Genomic DNA, 22,704 nt, shown 5'->3' on the forward strand with positions numbered 1-22,704 from the left:
TCTTTGTGTCTACATCACTGTTCTGAACTTTTATCTTTCTGGGACTCCCTCTCCCTCAGTTTGTCACACACACACAAGCTCATTTTCCTCTCAATTTCATAATCTATCTTTCTCACTGATGCTGTCTTTCTCTTCATTTTTTTTTCCATCTAACTTCCTCAATCTCTCTCTCTTACTCTCTCTCTCTCTCTCTCTCTCTCTCTCTCTCTCTCTCTCTCTCTCTCTCCCTGTTGGACTGAAACTTTACCCTCCCTGCTCGCCCAAACAGACAATGAGGCCAAGCAGGCCTGTCAGTAATTCTCTGGCGGCAGCTGACGAATTAGGCAGCTTTGCTTCCCAGACCTCTCCTGCGTTGCTCTGCACCTCAACACACACTCACACACAGACACACAAACAGTCACACACTCACGCACATTCACACACACACATACACACTCTCTCCTATGTTAACCTCGACAGAGGTTTCTTGCTGGATTTGTGCACCTGAACTCAGAAGTCGCTGGACGTCGGGATGTTAACGTTCAGAATGGGACGGCAGAAAAAATCCTAATTTCTTCATTTCCTTTCTCACGCAGCGAATGAGAAGGTGGAGGATATCAATGGCAGCCCAAGGAGCCAGTCACAAATGGTGAGTGTTTCAACTTTTATCTCCAGCCTCATCCATCCTCTACTGAACCACGTTGCATGAGAGCGAATTATGTTTATGAGGAATATTTATCTGAAGCACTGACTTTTAACTGCGCTGCTGCTACGCTGTGAGGAAGTTTCACATTTTGTCGTTTTACTTTTTGTACTGGGTAAAATAAACTGTAAAAGACTGCAGGGATTGCGGGCAGCTGTAATCATATAGAGATGACACCACATTTTAGTTCAGTTGAAGCTCTCATCCACAGCACATCTCTTCATTACATTGAACCTGTGACTGAAAAAACATGATAACAGTGCAGTTTTGAGGCACTTGTATACACTACTCCTCTGCACGTCAAAGAGAAATATTTTACTTTTTAGTCGTCTGCATTTATTTGACAGCTGTCATAATGAGCTACTTTTCAGATTAAGATTTGACATAAAAAAAACACATGATAAGGTTATAAAAGAAGAATGCATTGTTAAAGAATTCACCAGTGTTCTCCTTTGTCACATTTCAGATGTCAGTGAATTGTTGGCAGTTCTACTAAAGACTCATTTCCCCTCTCAGCTTCTCACATGGTTTCTCTTAAATTAACACTTTGAGGCCCAGAGCAGTCGTATTATCAGATGAACACATTTGTGTAGCAGAACTTTTCCATTACATTACATTACATTACATTACATTGACTTGATTGGCAGACACTTTTATCTAAAGTGACTTAGAAGTGAGGGACATCAGTAAAGCGTCAGTGCAGTAAGAAACCTTGGTGTAAGTATTAAGAACTAAGACTGTTTGATAAGTGCAAGGAGGTGAGATAAAGAAGTGCACCGAGCCACATTAAAAACATTAATCATCTCATGAGCCTTCAGATTTAATTTGTGAACCTTTGGAAGGGGCCGACCCTTAGATTAGGGAACCGTTGAACAAAACAACTCACTTCTATGTTAAGTAGTTAAAATTCTAAAACATCATTAAAATGCTACAAGAACTCTTACTTTTGATGTTTTAAGTACACATTGCAGATAATACTTGTGTATTTAAGTAGGATTTTTAAATGAAGGACATACTTGAAATGAATATTTTTACACTGTTGTACTGGTAAATAGTCCTTCCACCACCTGCTGTGCACTCTCTCACGGGAACAACAACCTTAACAAATACTTTGGAGTAATTTTATTTTGAATGGTAAGAGTCAGAGTCGTCAGCAGGGACTGAGCCCTGTGGTGTGTTTACATGGTCTCATCTCTAAAGCCAATAGAAACTGATCATCAACCAAAGTTTTAACTGGCGCTTGACTCACTCAGTGTTAATCTCAGACCCTGACTTCAAGCAGCAGCTCCAATTAAAGCCATTCACAAACCATAACCATCTTTACTACTCAGGATGGTGATGAGTGGAGTAACCACACTGCCACTTGACCAAAAACGCAGCGGAGCCTTGAAAACTTCAAACTTGATTTACTCTGCCTTCTTCAATAATCTGCATTTCTGGCTGCCATGTGGCTGAGTGATGCTGGCGGTGTCGTTTTTCCCTCTGTTAATGAGATGACGGGCTGTATAACTGCTGATTGTCGTCACTGAGAGATAATTACCCCTCACTTTAACTGGAGTTGACTAAGTGTTTATGCAGTGTTGGTTTGCCCTGGCATCTGCCGTCCTGCCATTAAAAGTGACTAAAGCTGTTTAGCTGCTTTGGCGCGTTTTCTTAGTGAGACGCTGTGGGCGAGCAGTGTGTTTGGGCCTGACAGTGTGTGTTTTTTGTCTGTCAGTCTTTCTGTCTATTTGTCATTAGATGCTAGAGCTGTGCTGTTGGTGTGTATAGCTTGCAGAATAGCGTTTTTTCATCTATTGCACCATTTTCTCTCTCTGCCGTTTACATTTTCCTCATTCCTAACCTCCACTGGTTAGTTTGAACAGGTGACTTCCTGTCAGGGGATTTGATAACGTCTCTGGGGAAAATCAGGGTCCCATCACTGAAATGAACCAGAATGTATTTCACAACTGGTTTCACACGTTTTTTTCCCTCATAGCGAGTCCAGCTGCAGTGGAAGCAGACGGCAAAGTCTGTTAGAAAAACAACATTAAAGAACCAGGAAGGAAGAAAGTGTCAAGGTCACATGAACCCTCGTATCCCATAATGTCTCTGTTCCACTTCTGGAAAGATAAACTGCACATTTATTTATTTTTACTGTCACATAAAGTGATTCTTGTCCTGGAGTCCAGACTGAGGCACTGGTCACTCGGGGCGAGCTGCTGCAGCACCACAAGCATGTGGCTCGATATGCCAGTGACCTCTGTGTGTGTTTGTGTGTGTGTGTGTGTGTGTGTGTGTGTTCGCAGCCAGCTCTTTGTCTCAGTCGCTTGCTAAGCCCATTGATCCAGCACCTGCTCTGGCCACAGAGGGTCCGGCCAGCTTGGGAAAATGAAGTCTGAGGAAGCACGGTTGCTTATAGTGTGGGCAGAAAGGGAAGGAAGCATCTGACACACACACACACACACACACACATACACACACACAAACACACACACACGTAGCCGCTGAGCAGGAGCACTGTTCAGAAAAGCCAAGGTTTGTACTGAGGCAGGTTAAAGGAACAGTTTGCTGAAGACATGTTGCAGCTGAGTTTGAGGATATTTGAGAAGAAGTCATCAGCAGCACAACTCATCCTGGAATAAACCATTAAATACTGTGATATTTGAGTTGGTTACATAGTGTAGAGAGCTAAAGGTGCTTTCACACCGAACCTGTGAAAGGTGTGAAAGCTGTCAATCAAACTCAAACCAAACAGTCGGACCAAAACCACCTGAAACAGAGGGTCTCAGTCTGACTCTATACACTTCATTTGTGGTGTGAGACTAACTTCAGCTTTCTATTATAAGAGATAAAGTATATGATTTTTATTTTTTTACTACTACTATTGAATCCATCTGCTGAATGTGAACTGTCAAGGAGGCGATCCTATAGATGATTAATGATTATACAAGTCATTTAGTAACCATGGTAATACTCGTGCCCATCAGCACAGGAGTGAAGATTTTCCTCAGTCAGAAATTGAAGAGCACTCGACTGACCTGACTGATAATGCTCACAATCACTTATTTCTCCATGAACTATGTGACACCAGAGAAGAAGAATAAGCACATAAAGCAACATAAACTGTAGCACGACTTCCTGCCAGCAAGCAGCAACCTCCAACACAAAAGTGCCAAAACCTGCAGTTCCACTAATGACCACTAGAGTCTGGCTCCAACCGAGTCAGTCCCCATAGACTCCCATGTTCAAATGTCCAACTTTACAGCAGAAATAAACATGTTTGTGTTGCTGAAGCATTTTGAGTGACAGGTGGGTCAGCATATGCTTGCCACAAACCAGCGTGTACAAAAGTCTTGACTCTAGACACCTCTTTGCCCATTTTTGGATAAGCTGAGAGTTAGGGGCGGAGTTGGGCACTGCCGAGATGGCGACGGTGGAGTAGCTCACCCTGAGCTTCAAAACCGCTCTACAGGATCCTTTGGGCGACGTCATGGAGGCTACATCCATCTTTCTGCACAGTCTATTGCTGCCAGTCATCGTTGTCGATGCAGAATCACAGTTACCTTTTGGTCCATGTGACTCTGTTCATGTTTCATTTGTAAAAAGTCAGTGTGAACATGAACTAAAAAAACAAGGTATCTTTTTCCTTAGCTGGACCAATAAACCAAACTACCCTTAGAGATCAAGGTGCTGACACATGAATTTATACAATATGGCTGTGCAAAGGTATTTTGTTTGGCTTGTTAATCCCATGAGCCCGAACACTGATATCAATCTGAAACTGAAGTTATTTACTGACAACCTTTCCCCGTCTTGAGAAAAGCCAGAGCTATTTTTTAACTCTTGGCTTCATATTGACAACACGAACTGCGAATGTTGGAAACCTGCCACTGGCCACCTTGCACCTGGAGCTGAAACGCCTTGGCCAGAGACATCACAGTAGCAGCAGCTGTCAGCGCAGGGGCAGATGATGCGTCTGATTTACTTCCTCTGCACAGATTTTCCCCCCATTTGGGACGTGAAATGATGATCCTGAGGTCACAAGCCTGTTTCTCTAACTGGTGGGCCGCTGCTGGTCCGGTAAGTGGACCCAGGCCAACTGAGCAGCTGCTGGAAACGCAGGAGCAGAGCCCAGCACGGCACCGCATCTGCAAGCCTCTCAAATAATCGACATACATAATACGCTCTTTTTCTCTAAAGCCGAGCTCGCAATGCGAGAGATCCACACGTCAGTTGAAAGCGATCGTTTCCTGTCGAGCTAATCCAACAGAGAAGCTTGGCCAATGTGTGGACGGTCAGTCAGTGTTCATACACATCTGCTGCCAACAGCCAGTACAAGCACTTTATTCTGATTCATGAAGAAAATGCTCCAGTTGCCTCCACCACTGGAGGGAATGGAAAGATTTAAAGTATGCTCTGTTTATTTTTGATTCCGGATCAGATCAAGCTACATAATCCCTACACTTCCTGTGAACCTTTCGAACCTCTCCAGGTAGCCTCTCCATGGAAGTGATTATAATTGGCTCCTGAATAACGATTCCTTATAATTATAAGGCTGAAGGGTATCACCTCTGACTGCCCCAAGGGCTCATGGGATAGCACGCCAAAGAACAGTGGATTTATGAATTAATAACCCCTGTTTCCCCGGTCTCCCTCCTCTACTTGCTCCAATTTGCTCTCATCAAGAACAATATGTAAAAGAGTCTGACCTGTGATCTCCTCACTGTTAAAGTATATAATAAAAGGCTGCATTTATGAGTGCAGGTATTCTCTATTAATCACATTTGGTCACTTCATTGCTAATGTGAAAGTGAAAGTGGAAATTTCACAGCTTTTAAAGGCCTCATTATTTAGACTTTTATTTGAAGTGTTGATCTCCATAAGAAGATTTATTTGTAGTTTTAAGAACCAAAACCACCTCAGTGTAGTTTTACATCTCCTCTCTCAGGCCTCTCTCTGGAGCTATAGTAACAACAGGTCAGTCAGCCAATCGGAAGAGAGCCTCTGATCTTCTCTCCTTTGATTGGCTGACTGTTTGCTGAGTGATCAAATAAAAATATAGCAGATTTCAGGTAAACACTCAGAGAAACCAAATCCTAAAAGGTTGGATGGTGGGTCCAGGTGGGCGGGGCTTGGGGCATGGCTGAGAGCTGTGACTGCTTTGTTGTGACATCACAAAGTTCCAGAAGTCCTGACGGCTGGTTTTAAGGCTCAGTTTCTGAATACAGGCTGTGTGCATTTCTCTGTGGACTGAGGCTCTGATACTTTAAAAGTATTAATATAGAACCTAGACCTGCTTTATAATCAAAAAACACATGGAAATCTCACTTTATGCAATACAGGACCTTTAAAATGCTGTCCCATAACTTTTCTTAGACTTTGACTCAAAATAATGCAATAAAACAGGAGTTACACTTACATCCTTTAACTAATAGCTTGTTGATCCTCTCTTAGATCCCTCAAATCCATGGTGTTACTGCTTTAAATATTGCAGACACATTATTTTTTTTCCCCCTTTCTTACAGTTTCTCTTGAGGATAGAGGAAAAGTGCAGCAATCTACAACAAAATGTCAGAGCTGTGCTGCGGCCATATCTGCTCTGTACAGTAGCATCTTGCAGTAATGGAAGAATAACTGTTTCTCTTCTGCATTTCTTGTTCAGCAGTGAAAACATCTTCATTGTAAATGCAAATGGTGTTCCTCACATCCGAGGCCGGGCGTTCCCAGTGGTCAGACTGGTCGAAATTGCAAACATGCCCATTTTTGGTTTGGAATGGTTTTGGTTGGATTTATTTGTGTAGGAACAAATGATTGCTGGGAATTTGTTTATGAAATTTGGGGGGAGCTGGGGGGGTGGAGCTTGTCCACAGAACCGTACCCCCCGACCACATATTTGGTCCCGGAAGGAATCGTCTGCAACCGCTGTGCAAGAAAGTGAAGATGACGAGAACGAGGAGTGACAGGAGCGTGGGACAAGGGGCTTTCAACTCAGTAGAGATTTGAGTCTGGTTCTGTTTTTTCCACTGTGTTTAATACGTGTCCTTTCACTGTTTTTCAGCTTCACGATAACAGATAAGAATAGAGATGGAAAATGTGTGACTAGTTCTTTACTTTGTCTTCTCAGTTCAGTTTTTATGTCCTCTCCCATCACATCTCTCACTTTACATCCTCATGTCAATATTGTGGATAAAAGTGCAGTGATGTAAAACTATAAATGCATTCTGTGGATGAAGGATCTCACGGTGTTTGTGTGAATCTATCAAACGTCTCAGCCACCTCACAGCACGCTCTGCAATCCCTCTCCCATGTAAAACCTCACGCCCTCTGACAGTGCACTTTCTCCTAATTGTGCAGACATCTAAAGGAATTAGATGCTGGTTTTTGAATCGAGTTTTTTCCATTTCTCAGAAGAATTGTGCTCAAAACACGAGAACGGCAGGTTGGGGGGGGGGGGGGGGCAGCAGCAGAGGAGGACCATTCAGCAGAATATAGCAAAGCCTCGCTACACTAATCCTCATTATAGACAGACATCATTAGCAAACCACAGAGCGCTTCCCTGCAATCCGGATGACTGTGCAGTTTCACTCTTAGGGTGTGTGTGTGTGCGTGTGTGGGTTTAGCTTCTTGCAACCTCATCAAAGGATGTCGGGGAAAAAACAAACACTTGTCAAAGTCTTACATGAATGCAGAGATGCAGAGATCTGTCAGCAGCGGGCTCCTCAGGTTGAGGCAGGAACGATTACATCAAACAAATCACAATTTTAAAGTCAACTCTCTCCTGCTGCTTTTTATTATAGAATGCTTTCAGTGCTTTTCATTGTGAAATATAATATAATATAATATAATATATATGACTATGTAATTTCTTTGACAGCTGATTTACACATTAGTGCACTACATATTTTATGGTAAACTAGTTATCACAAGTTTCTCCACGACTATAAACACACAGGCACTGCCCACTCGCAACATGACACAGTGTAGTTTGCAGCATTCAGGTAAAAATGACTTGCCTGAATTCCTACTAAAGAAACCACTTTCTTGGCTAAAAAGGCCGCGGACAAAGAAAGAAATGAGACCAGAGCACAGGTGGACTGGCCGGCCATCAAAACATCCATAGAGTTTTGAAAATTTTTGCTGGCTCTGTCAGTGTCATTCGTTTGACCGATTCCAGCAGATAAGTCCACAGCTGAATTTCTTGCCCAGTCCAACCGTGGAGCCAGTATTGGTCTGACTTTACCAAGATGGAGAACCCTACGAGCTGCTAAAAGGCTCTACCTTGACTCAGAACTGGTTTCCTCCTCCGTGTACAGGTAACTTGATGCTACATAATGTTACATGTCTGCTTCCACAAATGTCCAACTACAGTAGCATGATAACTTTAGCTAACGAGCTGTTAGCCTATTATGAGTGCTTGGCAAATGTTGCTATTGCTTGCTGGCTAACTGTCAGCATTGCAGTGTAGCATATTATGGCAATGCTAGTGCAGGCTAATGGTTGATGCTGGGCTCCGTATCACATTGCTGACTGAGAATGTGACGGGATGGCAGGTGGGGGTTGTGGCTGAAGTGAGGCTGGAAGCGTGGCCAACAAAGCATTTGTTTTGGTCTGAGATGCTGGTGGTCTACTACGACATTTAGTGGCAGTGACAATCGTTTACAGAACTAATTAATTAATTGTAGAGATTTTTAGGAAACTCTTCTAGAGAAGGAAGACATTTTAGAGAGGTGGAAAAATGCATCAATGCTGAAGATATTGTGTGTGACGTTTTACCCTGTGTTCCTGAAGCTTCTGGAGAACAGCGGGGTTATAAGATGCATAGTGATGCATTATATTCTCTGAACATATTGTTCAGACATTTAACAAACAAATCTTTAACACAGAATCCAGTGGAAATGAGTCATAACTGTCAGTGTGTTCAGCATTAGCGTGCCTCTCACTGATGACAACACGTACCACTGTCAGCTCAGGCTTGAAATACATTGTGTTACTGCCTGGTGAAAATCTCATTGAAAATCCACAGAGATGATTTGATGACGTGTCTTTGTTGCAGATGGGTGGCTGCTGGTGCTTTTTCTGAACTGAACATTCAGCTGGAATACCTTACAACCCGAACTGAACTGAAGACAGTCGCTATGACATAATGGTGTCACAAATGGTGATGAGAGCGCTCACTGATGTGAGCATAGTCAGTTAAAGCTGGTCTGGAGCGGGTGGGCTGCCTTTGAGGCCTAATTGAGTCTAGAGTTTCTTGGAGACTTTAAAAGGCCACTAGTCTCATCTGGGCCCCATCTGTTGGCAGCCTGCACACCAGCCAGACAAGAGGACAAACAGCACAAGCCACTCAGCAGTATCATCATCACTGGCCTGACGCTACATCATCAGCACAGCTCGCCATTAATCTCTGCTTCCAGTTGATCATTCTCCTAGTTTGAGCCTCTTGCAACTGGCATCTGTGTGACACTCCTCTCCAGGTCATTGGTTTGATTACACCAGCCCTGGCTATCAGATAATTCACCTATTATGAGAGTCAGTTGGTTTAGAAATACACGGACAAATGGATGATGGGAAGTCAGGGCTTCTAAGGCATCCCTGATGTCATTGTGCTCGCCCAGCGACTGGCAGTGAGTGGTCTAAAGAGGACAGAGGCAGATGGCCAGTTCAGACTGCTGAAACTGCAGCCACTCAGGGGATATCAGTCAATCTCTGTTCTCGGTCACAGCCTGGATGCCTGGATGGTAGAGAGGTGAGCCTGTGATCAGACGGCTCTGAGTTCAAGGTCATTGTTAAGTGGAAAATCTGGCGAATAAAAGAGAGTGAGAAACGCTGAGGCAGCAACAAAACACAGATTTAGGCCTTGAATTTTGTCCAAAACATTTGATTACAATGAAAGAAATCAGAGGAGGGCTGAAAGGTATGCAAAAAAAATCATATTGCAATTATTCTGGCAGATGCTGCAATTGCAGTTGCGGTTGTATGTCGTGTTCCCTGAAAGAAATGTAAAAATGATGATGATGTGATTTTTGTCTGGGTTCTTACCAAACAAGCAAGTTCCTATTATGTCTGGAGAGTATGATTTGTAGCACCACAACACCTAAATCAGAGTCACTGCCATACACAGCAACTATTTTTGTAAAACCCGCTTTAGACAATATGCCAAACACACACAGACAGGGAAAGTCTGATGGTAAACAAAGAGGGGACATTTAACAGCTATTGTATGAAGGATGTCTGTCCTTAATAACATTTACTGTAACACACAATTAAAGCAGGATAAATAAGAAGCATAATAAAAAGGTGAGCTGTGACAATATGATTAGAATAATGAGTTGGGGCCCTGAGGAGATTTAGTCCTCTGCAAATGTCACATTATTGACGTGCACAAAGCTCACGTTTGGTTTTCACCAGTCTTTGTATTTCATCCACATATTCAGACCATTCATTTCCCCATGTGTCTTGTTTTCAACACAGTCAGAGAAGAAGAAAACTCGTGCAATAGGTGTCGAAAGGAGTGTGTGATGAATCTGTGATGCCCTAAATTGGGATGTCAAGAACCAGTACCAAGGACTTGGACCGCGATCCAGTTTTTAGCGTGTGGGCGCTCAAGTGTCTCAGCAGCTGTTGCACTAAAATTCTAAAACGCTCTCACACGGTGTGAACATGACTCCCTTCGCTCTCTGACTCTTGTGAATCTTCTTTGTGATCCGTCCTCTTTCTCTCTGTTCCTCTGCAGCCACCAGCATTTTTTTTCTTTTATTAGGAAAAGGTGTGTGTGTGTGTGTGTGTGTGTGTGTGTGTGTGTGTGTGTGTGTGTGTTCTGACCCTCTCACATGTCAGCCAGTTTAGAACAGAGCACCGTGGGGCTTGTTATAGGCTCACTTGTAGCGCAATAGGAAGCTTTTAATCACTCATTATAACTGAACGACATTGGCAGATGTTCTGTTGAGGGAGCGAAGATCTGGCTTGTTAAACTGGCTGAGTGAAGGCCTGCTAACCTTTCATCTAGCTCGGTGTGTTAGACTGCGACACACCAGCTGCAGCCTCTCCTGGCTCGTCCAAACGTTCTTTATTCACTGTGAATGTTCAAATTTGGGAGCAGTAGAGAAACCTGCTTCTTGCCCATTTTTCTTGATTCCCTGTCTCCTTTACCGTCTGTCACTTGTCTGAGGACTCGTTGCCAGATTATCCACAGCAGCGGCCTTTTCCCCTGCAGTCTCTCTTCCTCTCTCTCTTTGTCTCTCTCAACTCAAATGGTCGAGGCAGAAGGCCGCCCACCCTGAGTCACCACAGCTTCTTGGTGGGAACCGTTGGGTCTCTGTAAATAATACTATAAAGAGAAAGTCTAAACCTGCTCTATTAGAAAAGTGCCTTGAGATAACTTCTCTTCTGGCGCTGTATAAATAAAATAGACTCGACTTTACTTGACTTCCCACCTCCCCGCCCTCAGTGAACTCGACCTACCTCAGTGACCCGTGCAACAGTCGCTGAGCAGCACAGACAGAGGCTCGTAGTTGTAGTTTGCTCTGCCCTCCAAAGGGAATAAAGCAACAACTGTGTTTTCTGTTTGTTCGAAAAGTCAAAGTTCACAATTTTGGTCGAGATTTATTTTTAACATCTTCCTGTAAAAATGTGCTGCGGCTGCACTGACTGACTCTTCAGACATCTCACACAGCGCTGTGTATCACTCCGGCTTTACACTAAACCAAAGGAACAAAAGCAGGTAGAGGATTAAGTAAAGCAGTCCAGCTTTGTCTGGACATAGCTCTCACTTCACTGCTTTTTAAAATATTTTTAATATTTTAATACATCTTTTCCAGTGAGCCGAGGATTTTCTTGCCACTGACCACACACTGAGAAATGAGGTGAATATATGACATCTCAGGTCTCTGCTGAGGACTCACGTTGAAGAGAAAGTCATTATTAGAGCAGCTTCAGAATCTGTATGCTCACTACTTTTACTCATGGAGATTAAGGGGGAGATTTACTGAGGATTTGTGGGTTTTTTAGGTGCTAAATAACTCCCCCCCCCCCCTTTGTTGTTTTTCTTAAGGAACCACATTAAGGTTTGATGCAGGTTAAAGCTAGAGAAGCAGCACTGTGTTACTGACATTAGGGGATGTAAATGAGCTGATTGGTCGCCTCAGACTGACCAGTGCAGCAGAGGAAACAGCATCTGACGTTTGACATCTGGGAACAGCTGGTGTTAAAATCTGCAGCTCTGTTTTATCGGACACCCCTGGAGGGTGAGAGGCTGAACAGAGACAGAGGGGGAAACAGTGAGACAATGAAAATGCTCAGTGACCGCAATGGCCTAAACACCACTGCAGCAGATTATACAGGTGCATAAACTTACTGTGCAGTAGCTCTCTGTTATTTTCCACACACCAGCCCCTGCTTAATTCTCCTGACTGTTAATGGCTCATAGCAGGTTCAGTCAGGTACGTTACGACGGAGACAGCCAATAATCCTTAAATAATACTCATCCCGTCACTGCTTTTGTTGAGCTGGGTCCATTTAACTAATATCCCCCCTCCTCTGTGGGATGAATTGCACATTTGCAGCTCCAATTCTCCAGTTCAGAAACAAAGAAGAGCACTGGTGGACAGGCCGTCAGGAGGTCTGCGACATTTTCCTGTGGCCCGGGGGTCGTTTTGGCCCGCACAGTCAACTGACTGTTCTCTTCCATCACCTCACCTGTGTATAACGCTACCTGGTCGAGCTGCTGCAGCTGTCCTGTTGCTGCTGTCTGTCTACTGTGATTTTGCCTTTAATGGTCATCAAGTATATTTATTGCTGCATGTGTCAAAACACTACAGCGAATGAACTGTGGCTGGTCTCATTCACATCTCACCTTGTAAATTCACATCTCACCTTGTAAATTGTGTCAGGCTCAGTCAATGTCCCCTTAATGCCTGGTATATGACTTGTTGTTTCTGCCCACTTAGGAGACGGTCTCCAGTGACATCACAGATGATTTTGTATGTAGCATTTAATAGAAAAATATATATACAGTGGGAGACCACTTTCCACATACTGTATTTCAGCCTCTAAGTTTGCCCACACGAAGTTAAAGGCCCTGAAAATAGAAAATGAAAAGTCACATTCAGTCACAGCTCTTTGCACTGTGCAGTCTACACTGTAATAAATGGTCATGGAAGGACAGGAAGGTTGAGGGGCAGCAGCCAGCAGCAGGGCTCTGAAGATATTTCACACCTCTCATCGTAGCTGGTCCTCAGGTTATGCGAACAGATGCCTTCAGAGTCAGCAGCTTGACCTTCACTGACCCTTCTGGGAGAAGCAGCAGCCTCAGACAGGGTTGACAGCAGATTTTGCTGCCTGTCTGCAGTAACGCTCTCCATCATGTCGCTGATGTTTACCTGCTCTGAACAGGACTGTGACAGTGTGTTCATGAGAGAGGAGACACAGACAGGCAGACCAATCGCTCAGCTACAGATGGAGTCATCAGGAAATACTGAACGTTGTCCTCACGCACCTGAAAACATCATTTGTCCCTCTCTGCTTCTTTAATGCACTCTGGTGTGAAGATGAATAAGACCACCGCCTCTCCTTTCATATATTTACTCACAAAGCCATTAGCTGAGATGAGGTTAACTGAGATGAGATCTCTAGATGCATCTCAGAACCTTTCAGCCCAGTTGTTTTACATTTCACTGTAAAGTCAGACCCCATTAGCATCATAATCAGATCTTCATTTCCATTCCATTTCACTTTGTTACTTCAGCCTGGTGTTGTTTTCATGTTTGCTGATTTCATGTTTGGGACAAGGGTTTATTTGGTTTTGTTTTGCCCTCCCCAGTCAGTGGAGAGGGATGTATCTCTCCCACCAACGTTATTTTCAGATGTTGTGGGAGATTTTGTAGTGGTTCCGTTCACCTTTTTCACACTGATCAAAATAAACGTGCTGATTTAAGAAATGTTATTTCTGTGATTCCACTTGTACAGCTGGGTCAGTCTCGCTGGCATCTGTCTGTTTTTGAATGAACTGTAAGTCTGAAATAAACACAAGCTCAAGACATTTTCACGTCTTATTCTACGATATAAAATATGCAGTAAATACCCCTGATGTGATTTCTTTAAGCTTTTACGTCTCTTTAAAAAGGGCTGTTGCTAACAAGGGGCTAAATGAGACTACAGAGGTTTACAGCCGTGTTGTGTTTCCAAGCACTCTTACAAACTTTCACTAACTCTGTCAGAGGAAAGGCTTCTGTAGAAGAGCTCCGAACTAAATCAAACTACAAATTGGAAGTTTAGCGGTGGTGACGTTGAGGTCATGTGACAGTGCTGTAGTTGGTTTATAGCCTAAATTGAGCTTTTTACTTACATGCACCAGTATCATAAACTTTTATCTGTCGCAGAGCTTATTTTTTTTAATAATCCAAAAGACAATGTAAAAAGCCCACAACAATGGACCTATTTGAATTTGCAGCACAAATTTCAGATGTGGGCAGTAATTCTGCAACCAGCACTGATTTACGTGTCCTGAGTGGCTCTGGAGGCGCTTTGTCAAATCAAGTGACATCACCTGGGTGGGTGTTAAGAGCAGTTTTGAGTTGTGTCACGGTGAGTGTAGGATCCAATGGTTGTGGAAGCTTGTTCCATACAACATACTGAAAGTCAGGGTGTCTGCTTCAGTCTTTTCTGTCTCCTCTTCCCCATCCTTATGGAAATGTAAGACTCAATTGATGAACTATAGTTTTAATTGCACAGCATTTCGTCCATGATGTCACTTGGCTGTTCAGATATTTGCACACAAAGTTTTATTGGTATTTTATTGGTGTGTTGTTGTTAATGTTATTGTAACTCTGGCTAAATTGTGTCTAAAGTGAACAAGAAAAAAAAACAAACTTGAGAACAGAGATAGAAAAAGGGGACAATCAAATGACAATCTTTGCACGAACATTGCATCACTTTCATCAACAAAATTGAGAATAACACCTGACTTGAGAAATGAAAAAAGGAGATTAACCCATGAGATTGATGAGGTGACTCATTGGTCTTTGCCATCCATGAAACATCTTTGTTTCACTGTCTGTCTCTCTCTCTCTCTCTCTCTCTTTCTGTCTCTACCACTCAATCACACACAGGCTACGCACACATGTGGACACACACTCTGTCTGTGCAGCAGATGCGCGCAGCCACATGGAAGCTCTCCAAGTTATTTGATGCTGTAAACATCTGAAAACGAACCACCATACATAATTGAGACATGCACGGATATAGGCTCGTGTTGCCATGCAGATCCTGTTGATTATACATCATGTGTGTTTACGTGCTGACCGGGCGGGTGAGCGAGCGCTGCAGCTCCTTTCAGAATCAGGAATGTCACAGGCAGTGAAATCCTTAAAGAAAATTATTGTTTTATTTACGATAAAATGAGGTATGACGTGATGAGGCTCAGCTCAGAGCTTGTTTTGTCTCCGATGCCCTCGCCTACTTGAACTGAATCATTGTAGTTTGGTTTTCTTTTGTTAGAAAAAAGTTTTATGGCGAATGGTTTCATAACAATTTAGGCTGCTGTGAATGCAAGCTTTGTAAGCCTGAGCTGGATGTAAGAGGCGCAGTTGAGACCGCTCCTCAGCTCTCAGCCGTGTGACAGATTTCAGTCAGGGTAAGGGATTATAGGGGCTGCCGTCATGATTAATATCGTAGAAAGCAGCTCCTCAGCCAATGTGTGATCGGAAAAAGTTTCTTTACTTTGGATTTTTGACATGATGAGCAAAGATCCCTGGATTATGAGACAGGATCCTTTAACCCAGCCGCTCCTCTGCCCATCAGCTGCTCCACACCCTGTCCCATTTGATCTGTTTTGATTCATTGGCTGTCAGCAGCTGTCTGCCATGGACACATTGAGAGTGATGGGGCGGGGTGAAAGAGGAATCAATGGACTGTTAGGGATGAGACTGCTGGAAGCACAGGTGTCAGACCCCCAGTCTGAAGGGGGCAAGGGGGGGTTCTGATGGAGAAATGACAGATAGTGAGAGAAGTGGTGCGTTTAGTAGAGAGACCCTGAGTGGTTTCAGATTCTGACAGTGTACTCAAGTACTCTGAGCTGACGTGTCCTTCAGGTCTAATGAAAAAAAAAACAAAAAAAAAAATAATTCTTGTCCGTTATTTTCGAAACCACTCAGCTGCAGAGAGGGATTTGACTTTGTGTGCATGTAAACCTTACGCTTTCTAAGCAGCTCAACTCAGTGGCAGCGATTAATAAAGTATATTCTGGCTATAAAAAGCTTCCCAGTCATGCGTTGCCCCAGCGTGAGTGATGAGCTCTGCCTCATTAGGTTTCAAATGCCAAGAGCTATTGATAGGTACAAAAGGTGCGTATACACTCAAAGCAAACTTTGATGCGGCAGTGTCTGAGGCAAAACTGATTCTGTTAGCTTCAGCTGGTGTTGATCCTGATCTGCTGGGAGTGAAGCTGACACATTGGTTTATATGTGAAGTATTTCGGTTTGGTTTATTTTGATTCAACAGACTCATCACTAGACTTTGATTTCAGCCTTCAGCCAAATAAACGTCTAAAGAGATGCTGAAAAAAGTCAATAAGCTCTTCAATCTCGTAGTTTTCTTTGAGAAATCTCTAAAAACACAGCCTCTGATGACTGACCCTTACCCCACTGGTCACTCAGGTTTAACAACCACCAGTTCTGTTTTCATGAGGGTGTAAAATAAATGGATAACCATTGACTGCAGTCAGAATATAATCATGGGGTTGAATTAAAACAGATTGGAAAAGAACAACCTGGAGTCAATAGGAGTCAACTGAGTCATCCCAAGGCGTACTCATGAAATCGCAGTGTTTGTGAAGCTCAAGTCATCTGTGTTTCTGAAAAACTGACTTAGGGATTTAAGGTGGCATGTATTTTCCAGTGGATATGTAGCATTTTGGAGTAAAACCCATCAATTATTGAGCCGTGTTCATGTGCTGTTAAGCGCTAACGCCTGGTTTTCCAGTCCTGTCTTGAAGGAGGTTGTTTTCTGTCCCGTAGGAAGTGGTAATTGAGGTGTTGGCCCATTTGTATTTGACAGTTGCATCTAAGGGCTAACACTTTCCAATTCCAGCCATCATACATCACTCGATGTCACTCGATAGCTTTCAGAAAGGCCCATCACAACCCAGGACACTTTTCCCAAGCGAGGAGAGATGAGAGGAAATTAATCTGCAAATATGCAGATGTAGCCAGTGTCTCATTTTGTGTCTCACTGGAGTGGAAAGAGTAAATGAATGTTAAAAAAAATGCTGCCACTACGCTGTAGAGATTTTATTAAAGTTCTCACTCAAAGTACATTCAGACAAAATGTGATTTTGTCCCAAGGTACAGTTTAATGTGATCTTTTCCATTCAGATTTCAAGTTCGAAAGAACAGGCTTTTAATGGAAGAAAGAAAACTATAAAAGATAAAGTGCAGAAGACAAATTTAAGACAATATATTCTGCTGACTGTTTCCTAATAAAACCACAACTGGATGATCAACAGCTGCTCCGTTTCTTGTGCATTTGCGTTGTTGTTTACACATGAAACGTGCAACACATTAGCCAAAAAAACCCATATGTAAAAGTGGATAAAGATACTATATCACTGGATATTAAAAGCAGTTTAAGTACAAATATGTTTTTGTTTGCAAATTCATGAAAACCAACATCCAACACCAGGGACCACCCTTGAATAGAGACAAGGGTTACAATCCTCCCTGATTGGCCATCCGTGTTTCTTGTTTCATTTCCTGATCAGTTCACAAAGCCGACCATACACCTCTCAAAGTTGGGATGATAACAGTTCAATGATGTGGATTTATTATTATAAAATACATTTTGTCACTCAGTCACTAAACAGCTGATTTTTATTTTGTTGGTCTGGATTCTGATTTGTCAGCAGGAATTAAAACACAACCTTCCACCCAACTATGTTATACGTAGTCAATGATATATTTTATTGACAGTTACATTGGGATAATTAGCTTGTTACGAAATAATAAACCCATGTCATGGTTGTTATAGTAACTGAACAGGTGAGTCTCAACTGTGACTCTGTGCTTTAGATATAAAAAAGTATTGTATGAACATGTTTTTGAACACCCACAATTTCTGTTTTAACATCATATTGTTAAAACACATCATAAAATACAAATAACACACTGACCACTCATCATGACTATTACAGTACGATGGTAACATAAACCTGCTGATCACTCAGCAGCTGTGCAATAGAATTGATCTAATTAGGGACTCAGTGTAAATAGCAGTGAATGGTTGTCAAACTAAGTCATTGACGAGGTGCCTTATATTATAAAACTGGTCTGAAATTGGCTCGTATGTATTTGAAAGCTGGTGACAATCAGCAGATGTCAAACTACACAACATGACACATTCCCGCTTCTGGTGCAGACAGGAAGTTGAAGGACAAAACAAGGAAGTATTTCAGCACTTCCTTGTTGCTGTAAACCATAAGTTCAGTGCAAACACCTACGTGACCAAAATTCCCTAAGTAATTTTAGTCCTCATTGCTTCACTGATTTAAAGGTCCCATATTTTACACTTTTGCAGTGTTTTATTTTGAAGTGTTGATCTCCATCAGAAGATATATTTGTGATTTTAAGAACCAGAAACCATTTCTGTGTAGTTTTACATCTCATCTCTCTCGCTTCTCTCTGGAGCTCTAGTAACAACAGGCCAGTCAGCCAATCAGAAGAGAGGATCTGAGCCTCTCTGGGGGATGGCTGAGAGCAGTGACTGCTTTGTTGTGACATCACAAGTTACAGAACTCCTGATGGCTGGTTTAAAGGCTCAGTTTCTGAATACAGGCTGTGTGCATTTCTCTGTGGACTGAGGCTTTGATACTTTCACTGTATTAATATAGAACCTAGACCTGCTTTATGATCAAAAACACATGGTAATCTCACTTTATACAATATGGGACATTAAAGTTTGCATTCAGTTGGTCTCCTCCTCAATCTTGTCCCTTTGACTGTACCTCTTAACACACTACTGCTTGAACCAGGGAACGTGGTTTTGTAGTCCGAAAGCCTCGTCTCAGTATGAGCTGTTCTCCACTCGGCCGTCTGTGTCTGCTGGAATGTGATATTTTGATTTGTAGTGTGGCTCTTTAAATGAAACATAGTTTAATTGAAACTGATTATCGCAGAAACTTAACAGCTCTCCCTCGTTATTCTTCTGAGCTTAGTGGCAAGTTTCCTTCCCGCAGTGCATGTCGCACATGTGCCCTCATGTCACTCCTCAAAATGTTCTCCCTTTTTCCTTCTCTAAGTGCCTCATGATTGGGTGAAGTGCTCCTCATCAAAATGCCCTTTTCCAAATTGCTTTTAATGGCTCATGTGGATCTGCCTGATGCCAGCCTGCATCGGAAAAATAAATGATGTTGGTTTCTCGAGAAGCTGTTACAGGATGCCACAAAGCCAAACCACCCACCAAACTAGCAGTTAAACATCGCCAGAACCCTGCGGAACATTAATGCCCCATCCGTCATCAACGCCTTCAATCATTATTCCGCTTGTTTACGTCATTTTAGAGTTAAGGCCGACTAAAAACAAACAGCGGTTTCATCTAAAAGCCTCAGAATTTCTGTTTGGATTGTCATTTGAAGGCTCAGAGAAAGAAGGCACGGGTTCCACTGGTGATGCCTGTCCTCCTTTAAAAAAAAGGCAGCGACCTGTCTCCAACTAAAGAGATTTACTGTGTGTTTATGAGTTCACTCCTGTTTGTCTTTATCAGCCATTAAACCGGCCTTCAAACACACACACAAACACACTCACTGCCTGTGGAACAGATGCAAAATGCTTCAGTAAGACCTTCCAAACATTTTGATGTAAATATTTGAAACTGAATGAGCCTAATTGACTTGTCCCTTGATTAAAAAAAAACAACAAAACTGCAAATATTGTTGATTACATACATAATCTTGCCTACATGCTGTTTATTTTGTTGGAGGATTAGACTTTTTGAACCCACATCATTCTGCTGCTCGGTCTAATTAATGCTGCGGTGTTGAACATTGATACACGCTGCTCTGCACATGTCTCCCCATACAAACTTCTGAGAACGTATGTGGGACAGCCAGAAAACGCTAGCACCTGGGCACACATGTGTCAGCCTGTGTGTGCATGTGGGAAGAGAACATGGAGGCCCACATGTGAGGGGTCCGGTGCCTGCTGTGGGAATGTGTGTGGTGTTGGGGAGTGGGAGGAGGTGAACTGTGTCAGGCAGATGGGGGACGCTCTGTTTGTAACTTCATGTCCCACAGGGTTCCCTGTTGATGCAACCAGCGTAAACATCTCAGTGTGTGGAGAGAAAGTGACTGAGGTGCCCTTGAGCAAAGGATTTGATCCAGTGACAGAGGATGGTTGGGCTGATTGGTGCTAAAGAGCAGCATGTGTAGTCAGTCTTTGTTCTCCATCAACTGGTTTTAAAAAAGTTTGAGAGTAGAAGTGCATTGTTGACCTTGGAAACAGTAGTAGTATGTATGTCTGTAAAGCAACAATCACCATCTCCTGCTCCCAGCAAAAAACCCCATTCGGTGGCAGAGAAAACTTACAAGTAGTCCCTTCAATAAGGTTGGTTTGTTTTAGTTGAACTGAGCCTTTATGATAAAGGGCAGTGGTGAATGAATTATTCAAAACCAAAAGTAGTAGTATGTAATAGTCCAGTTAGGTGAAGGTACTACACTTAAAACTCGAGCTTAAGTATACTACAGAAGTGTTATTAGCAAAATGTCTCAAAAGCAAAAGGAAGAATGGCCCCTCTCAGAGATCATTATTATGATGCATCAACATGTTAGACGCATTTTAATGTTGTGTTCCAGGGCTTCATATTTTATAGGACGATCATATTTGAATTGTTGTATCACAAATATTATTCTCGTGGAGTAAAAATAAAAAATAAAGAAAAAAATAAATGTAGTGGAGCAGAGGTATTGTAGAACATCACAGAACATGAAGTACTCTAGAGATGTACAAGTACCTTGTACTTGGCTACACTTATGTAGGTACATCCCACTTTTTTTAAAGGGTCAAATCCCCTCATGTCACTACAGCTTTACTGTGAGTCAAACATGTTTTAGCTTGTAGCTTCCATCAGTGTGGATATACATCGATCAGCACACATCAGCCAATAAATGTGAGTGCTGACATTGAGCAGAAATTCAACACTTTCTTGCGAGATCCTGAAATGATCAGACAAATGACTTGTTGTGATAGTAAAATATGAAGGTGAAAAGGTTCTCCACATCTTCCAGCTGAATCAGGTTCTTCTTGGATCGAATCTGGCAAACTTCTGAGAAAAAAAGACTTGCTTCACGTTCGTTAGGAACAAACATTAAAGCAAACATTAAAAACAAAATAGCTTGTGATCTCACTCTGAAACTTTGTTATGTTGCAGCTTGTAACAAGCTCAGAGAACGTATGCTCATGAAACTTTATGAAATCGCCCACATTCTCTGGCTCTCTGTACCATGAAGGCAGGGCTAATTCTCACCGTTGAATAAAACGCAGCGGAAATAGACGTTATTAAGCCGCTGAGGACAATAGAGTTCAGCTCAGCGGGAGTACGAGAAGAATCAGCAAGTATCCGAACGGGCTGTGTTGTGCAGATATGACTCATTATCCTGGTTCTACAGAGTCTCCCTCTTACTAATAAAGAGATACAGGCACACTGAGTGAACATGCATTAGAGGGAGGGAGGGAGGGAGGAAGCGTCACAGAGCTCAGGGGGAGTTACAGCTCATGAATCATCATTGCCTGCTGGACGTCTGGCTGAGTTACCCAGTCTGCCCTTTGTGTGGCCTTGGCACACTGCGCCGAAGCCGAGCGCTCCGACCTTTGACCTTGTCATAAAAGACCTCTTGAGGGGCACTGGCGGCTAGCCACCATGCTAATGAAGCCACCCGTGAGCAACTGTCAAGGAATGCAAAAATCCCCCTCATAACCGAGCCTTTGTGAAACTGACACCAGTTTGCAGAGGTGACAGTTGTTGACCGTGTTGTAAAAGGCGCCACACTCACCTACACACCCTGTGTTTACGTGCAAATGAACGTGGATTTTTTTTTTTTTTTTTTGGTGTGTGTGTGTGTGTGTGAATGTGCCTTCACTGCATATTTGCGTCTTGTGTGTGTCTGTATGTGTGTATTGGATTAGACATGTGTTTCTACCACTGGTATTGTGTGTACATATGGGTGTGTGCCCCCCCTTGACTGCATGTGTGAGACATGCCCCGGGTTGTGTAGGTGGCGATACACTGCGGTCAGTATGTCACGCAGTTGGCTCCCAGGGGGGAGCGGGGTTTGGGTAATGACCACACAATGATGTGCTTTATGGGTAATAACACTGATGGTCCCCATCCTCTGAGCCCACTGCCCCGAGACATTTAGGCTCATTCAACATTAACCATCGTCACATTCTTGCAGCGTCTGTCCTTTGTTCTGACTCTGTGCCGTCTCCTCTACAGATCGAAAATGTGGACGCCTGCCTCAGTTTCCTGGACGCCAGAGGAGTGAACGTACAAGGGCTCTCAGCAGAAGGTAAGACAAATAAACAATACACGGTTCACAACCCCATTCAACTCTTAATTGAATCCGTGGAACAGCAGCAGAGGCGTCTCCCTGTTGTATTTCTAATTTCTCGACCTGGAAAATGAATTTGGCTCCAGCACCACCCAGCCTTCCGTGGGTAGCTTTCCATTTCTTCACAGGACCAAATATCTTCAAAAAAGCCTATTTCCAAGACATACTATTATACTTCACGGCAATGGAATTTACCACATTGGTATCATGGCAGGGGTGCAGAGTTTCTCCATCTCCAGCTTTCACTATGGCAGTGTAGGCAATCATTAGGGCATCAAAGTGGATTGTGGGAGGATAAAGACTGCAGAGAGGGATTCGCCTCCCGACCGTCAGGGTACACAGTACAAGGCTTATATGACAGCTGCGTCTACAGCGGTGCTCTGTGCTGAATGACTACTTGCCAAATTGAAAGATAAGATAAAATAGTCTCAGAAGGCCAAAGTTAAAA

At 43.0% G+C, this 22,704-nt stretch overlaps 1 protein-coding gene across 10 annotated transcripts in view; it reads left to right on the forward strand.

Annotated features, from left to right (window-relative positions):
• Positions 1-22,704, forward strand: part of nav3 (neuron navigator 3) — a 456,492-nt gene that overhangs the window by 310,292 nt on the left and 123,496 nt on the right. For all 10 annotated transcript variants that reach the window (XM_071502610.1, XM_071502611.1, XM_071502609.1 and 7 more), the window contains 2 exons: positions 576-628; positions 22,142-22,214. In XM_071502610.1, coding sequence (XP_071358711.1) covers positions 576-628; positions 22,142-22,214 — 126 coding nt within the window. The remainder of the gene's footprint in view (positions 1-575; positions 629-22,141; positions 22,215-22,704) is intronic.

Source organism: Trachinotus anak, unplaced genomic scaffold (genome assembly GCF_046630095.1).
Source record: "Trachinotus anak isolate AG129_WGS33_773 ecotype Australia unplaced genomic scaffold, CSIRO_AGI_Tana_v1 ptg000018l, whole genome shotgun sequence".
Lineage (NCBI taxonomy): Eukaryota > Metazoa > Chordata > Actinopteri > Carangiformes > Carangidae > Trachinotus > Trachinotus anak.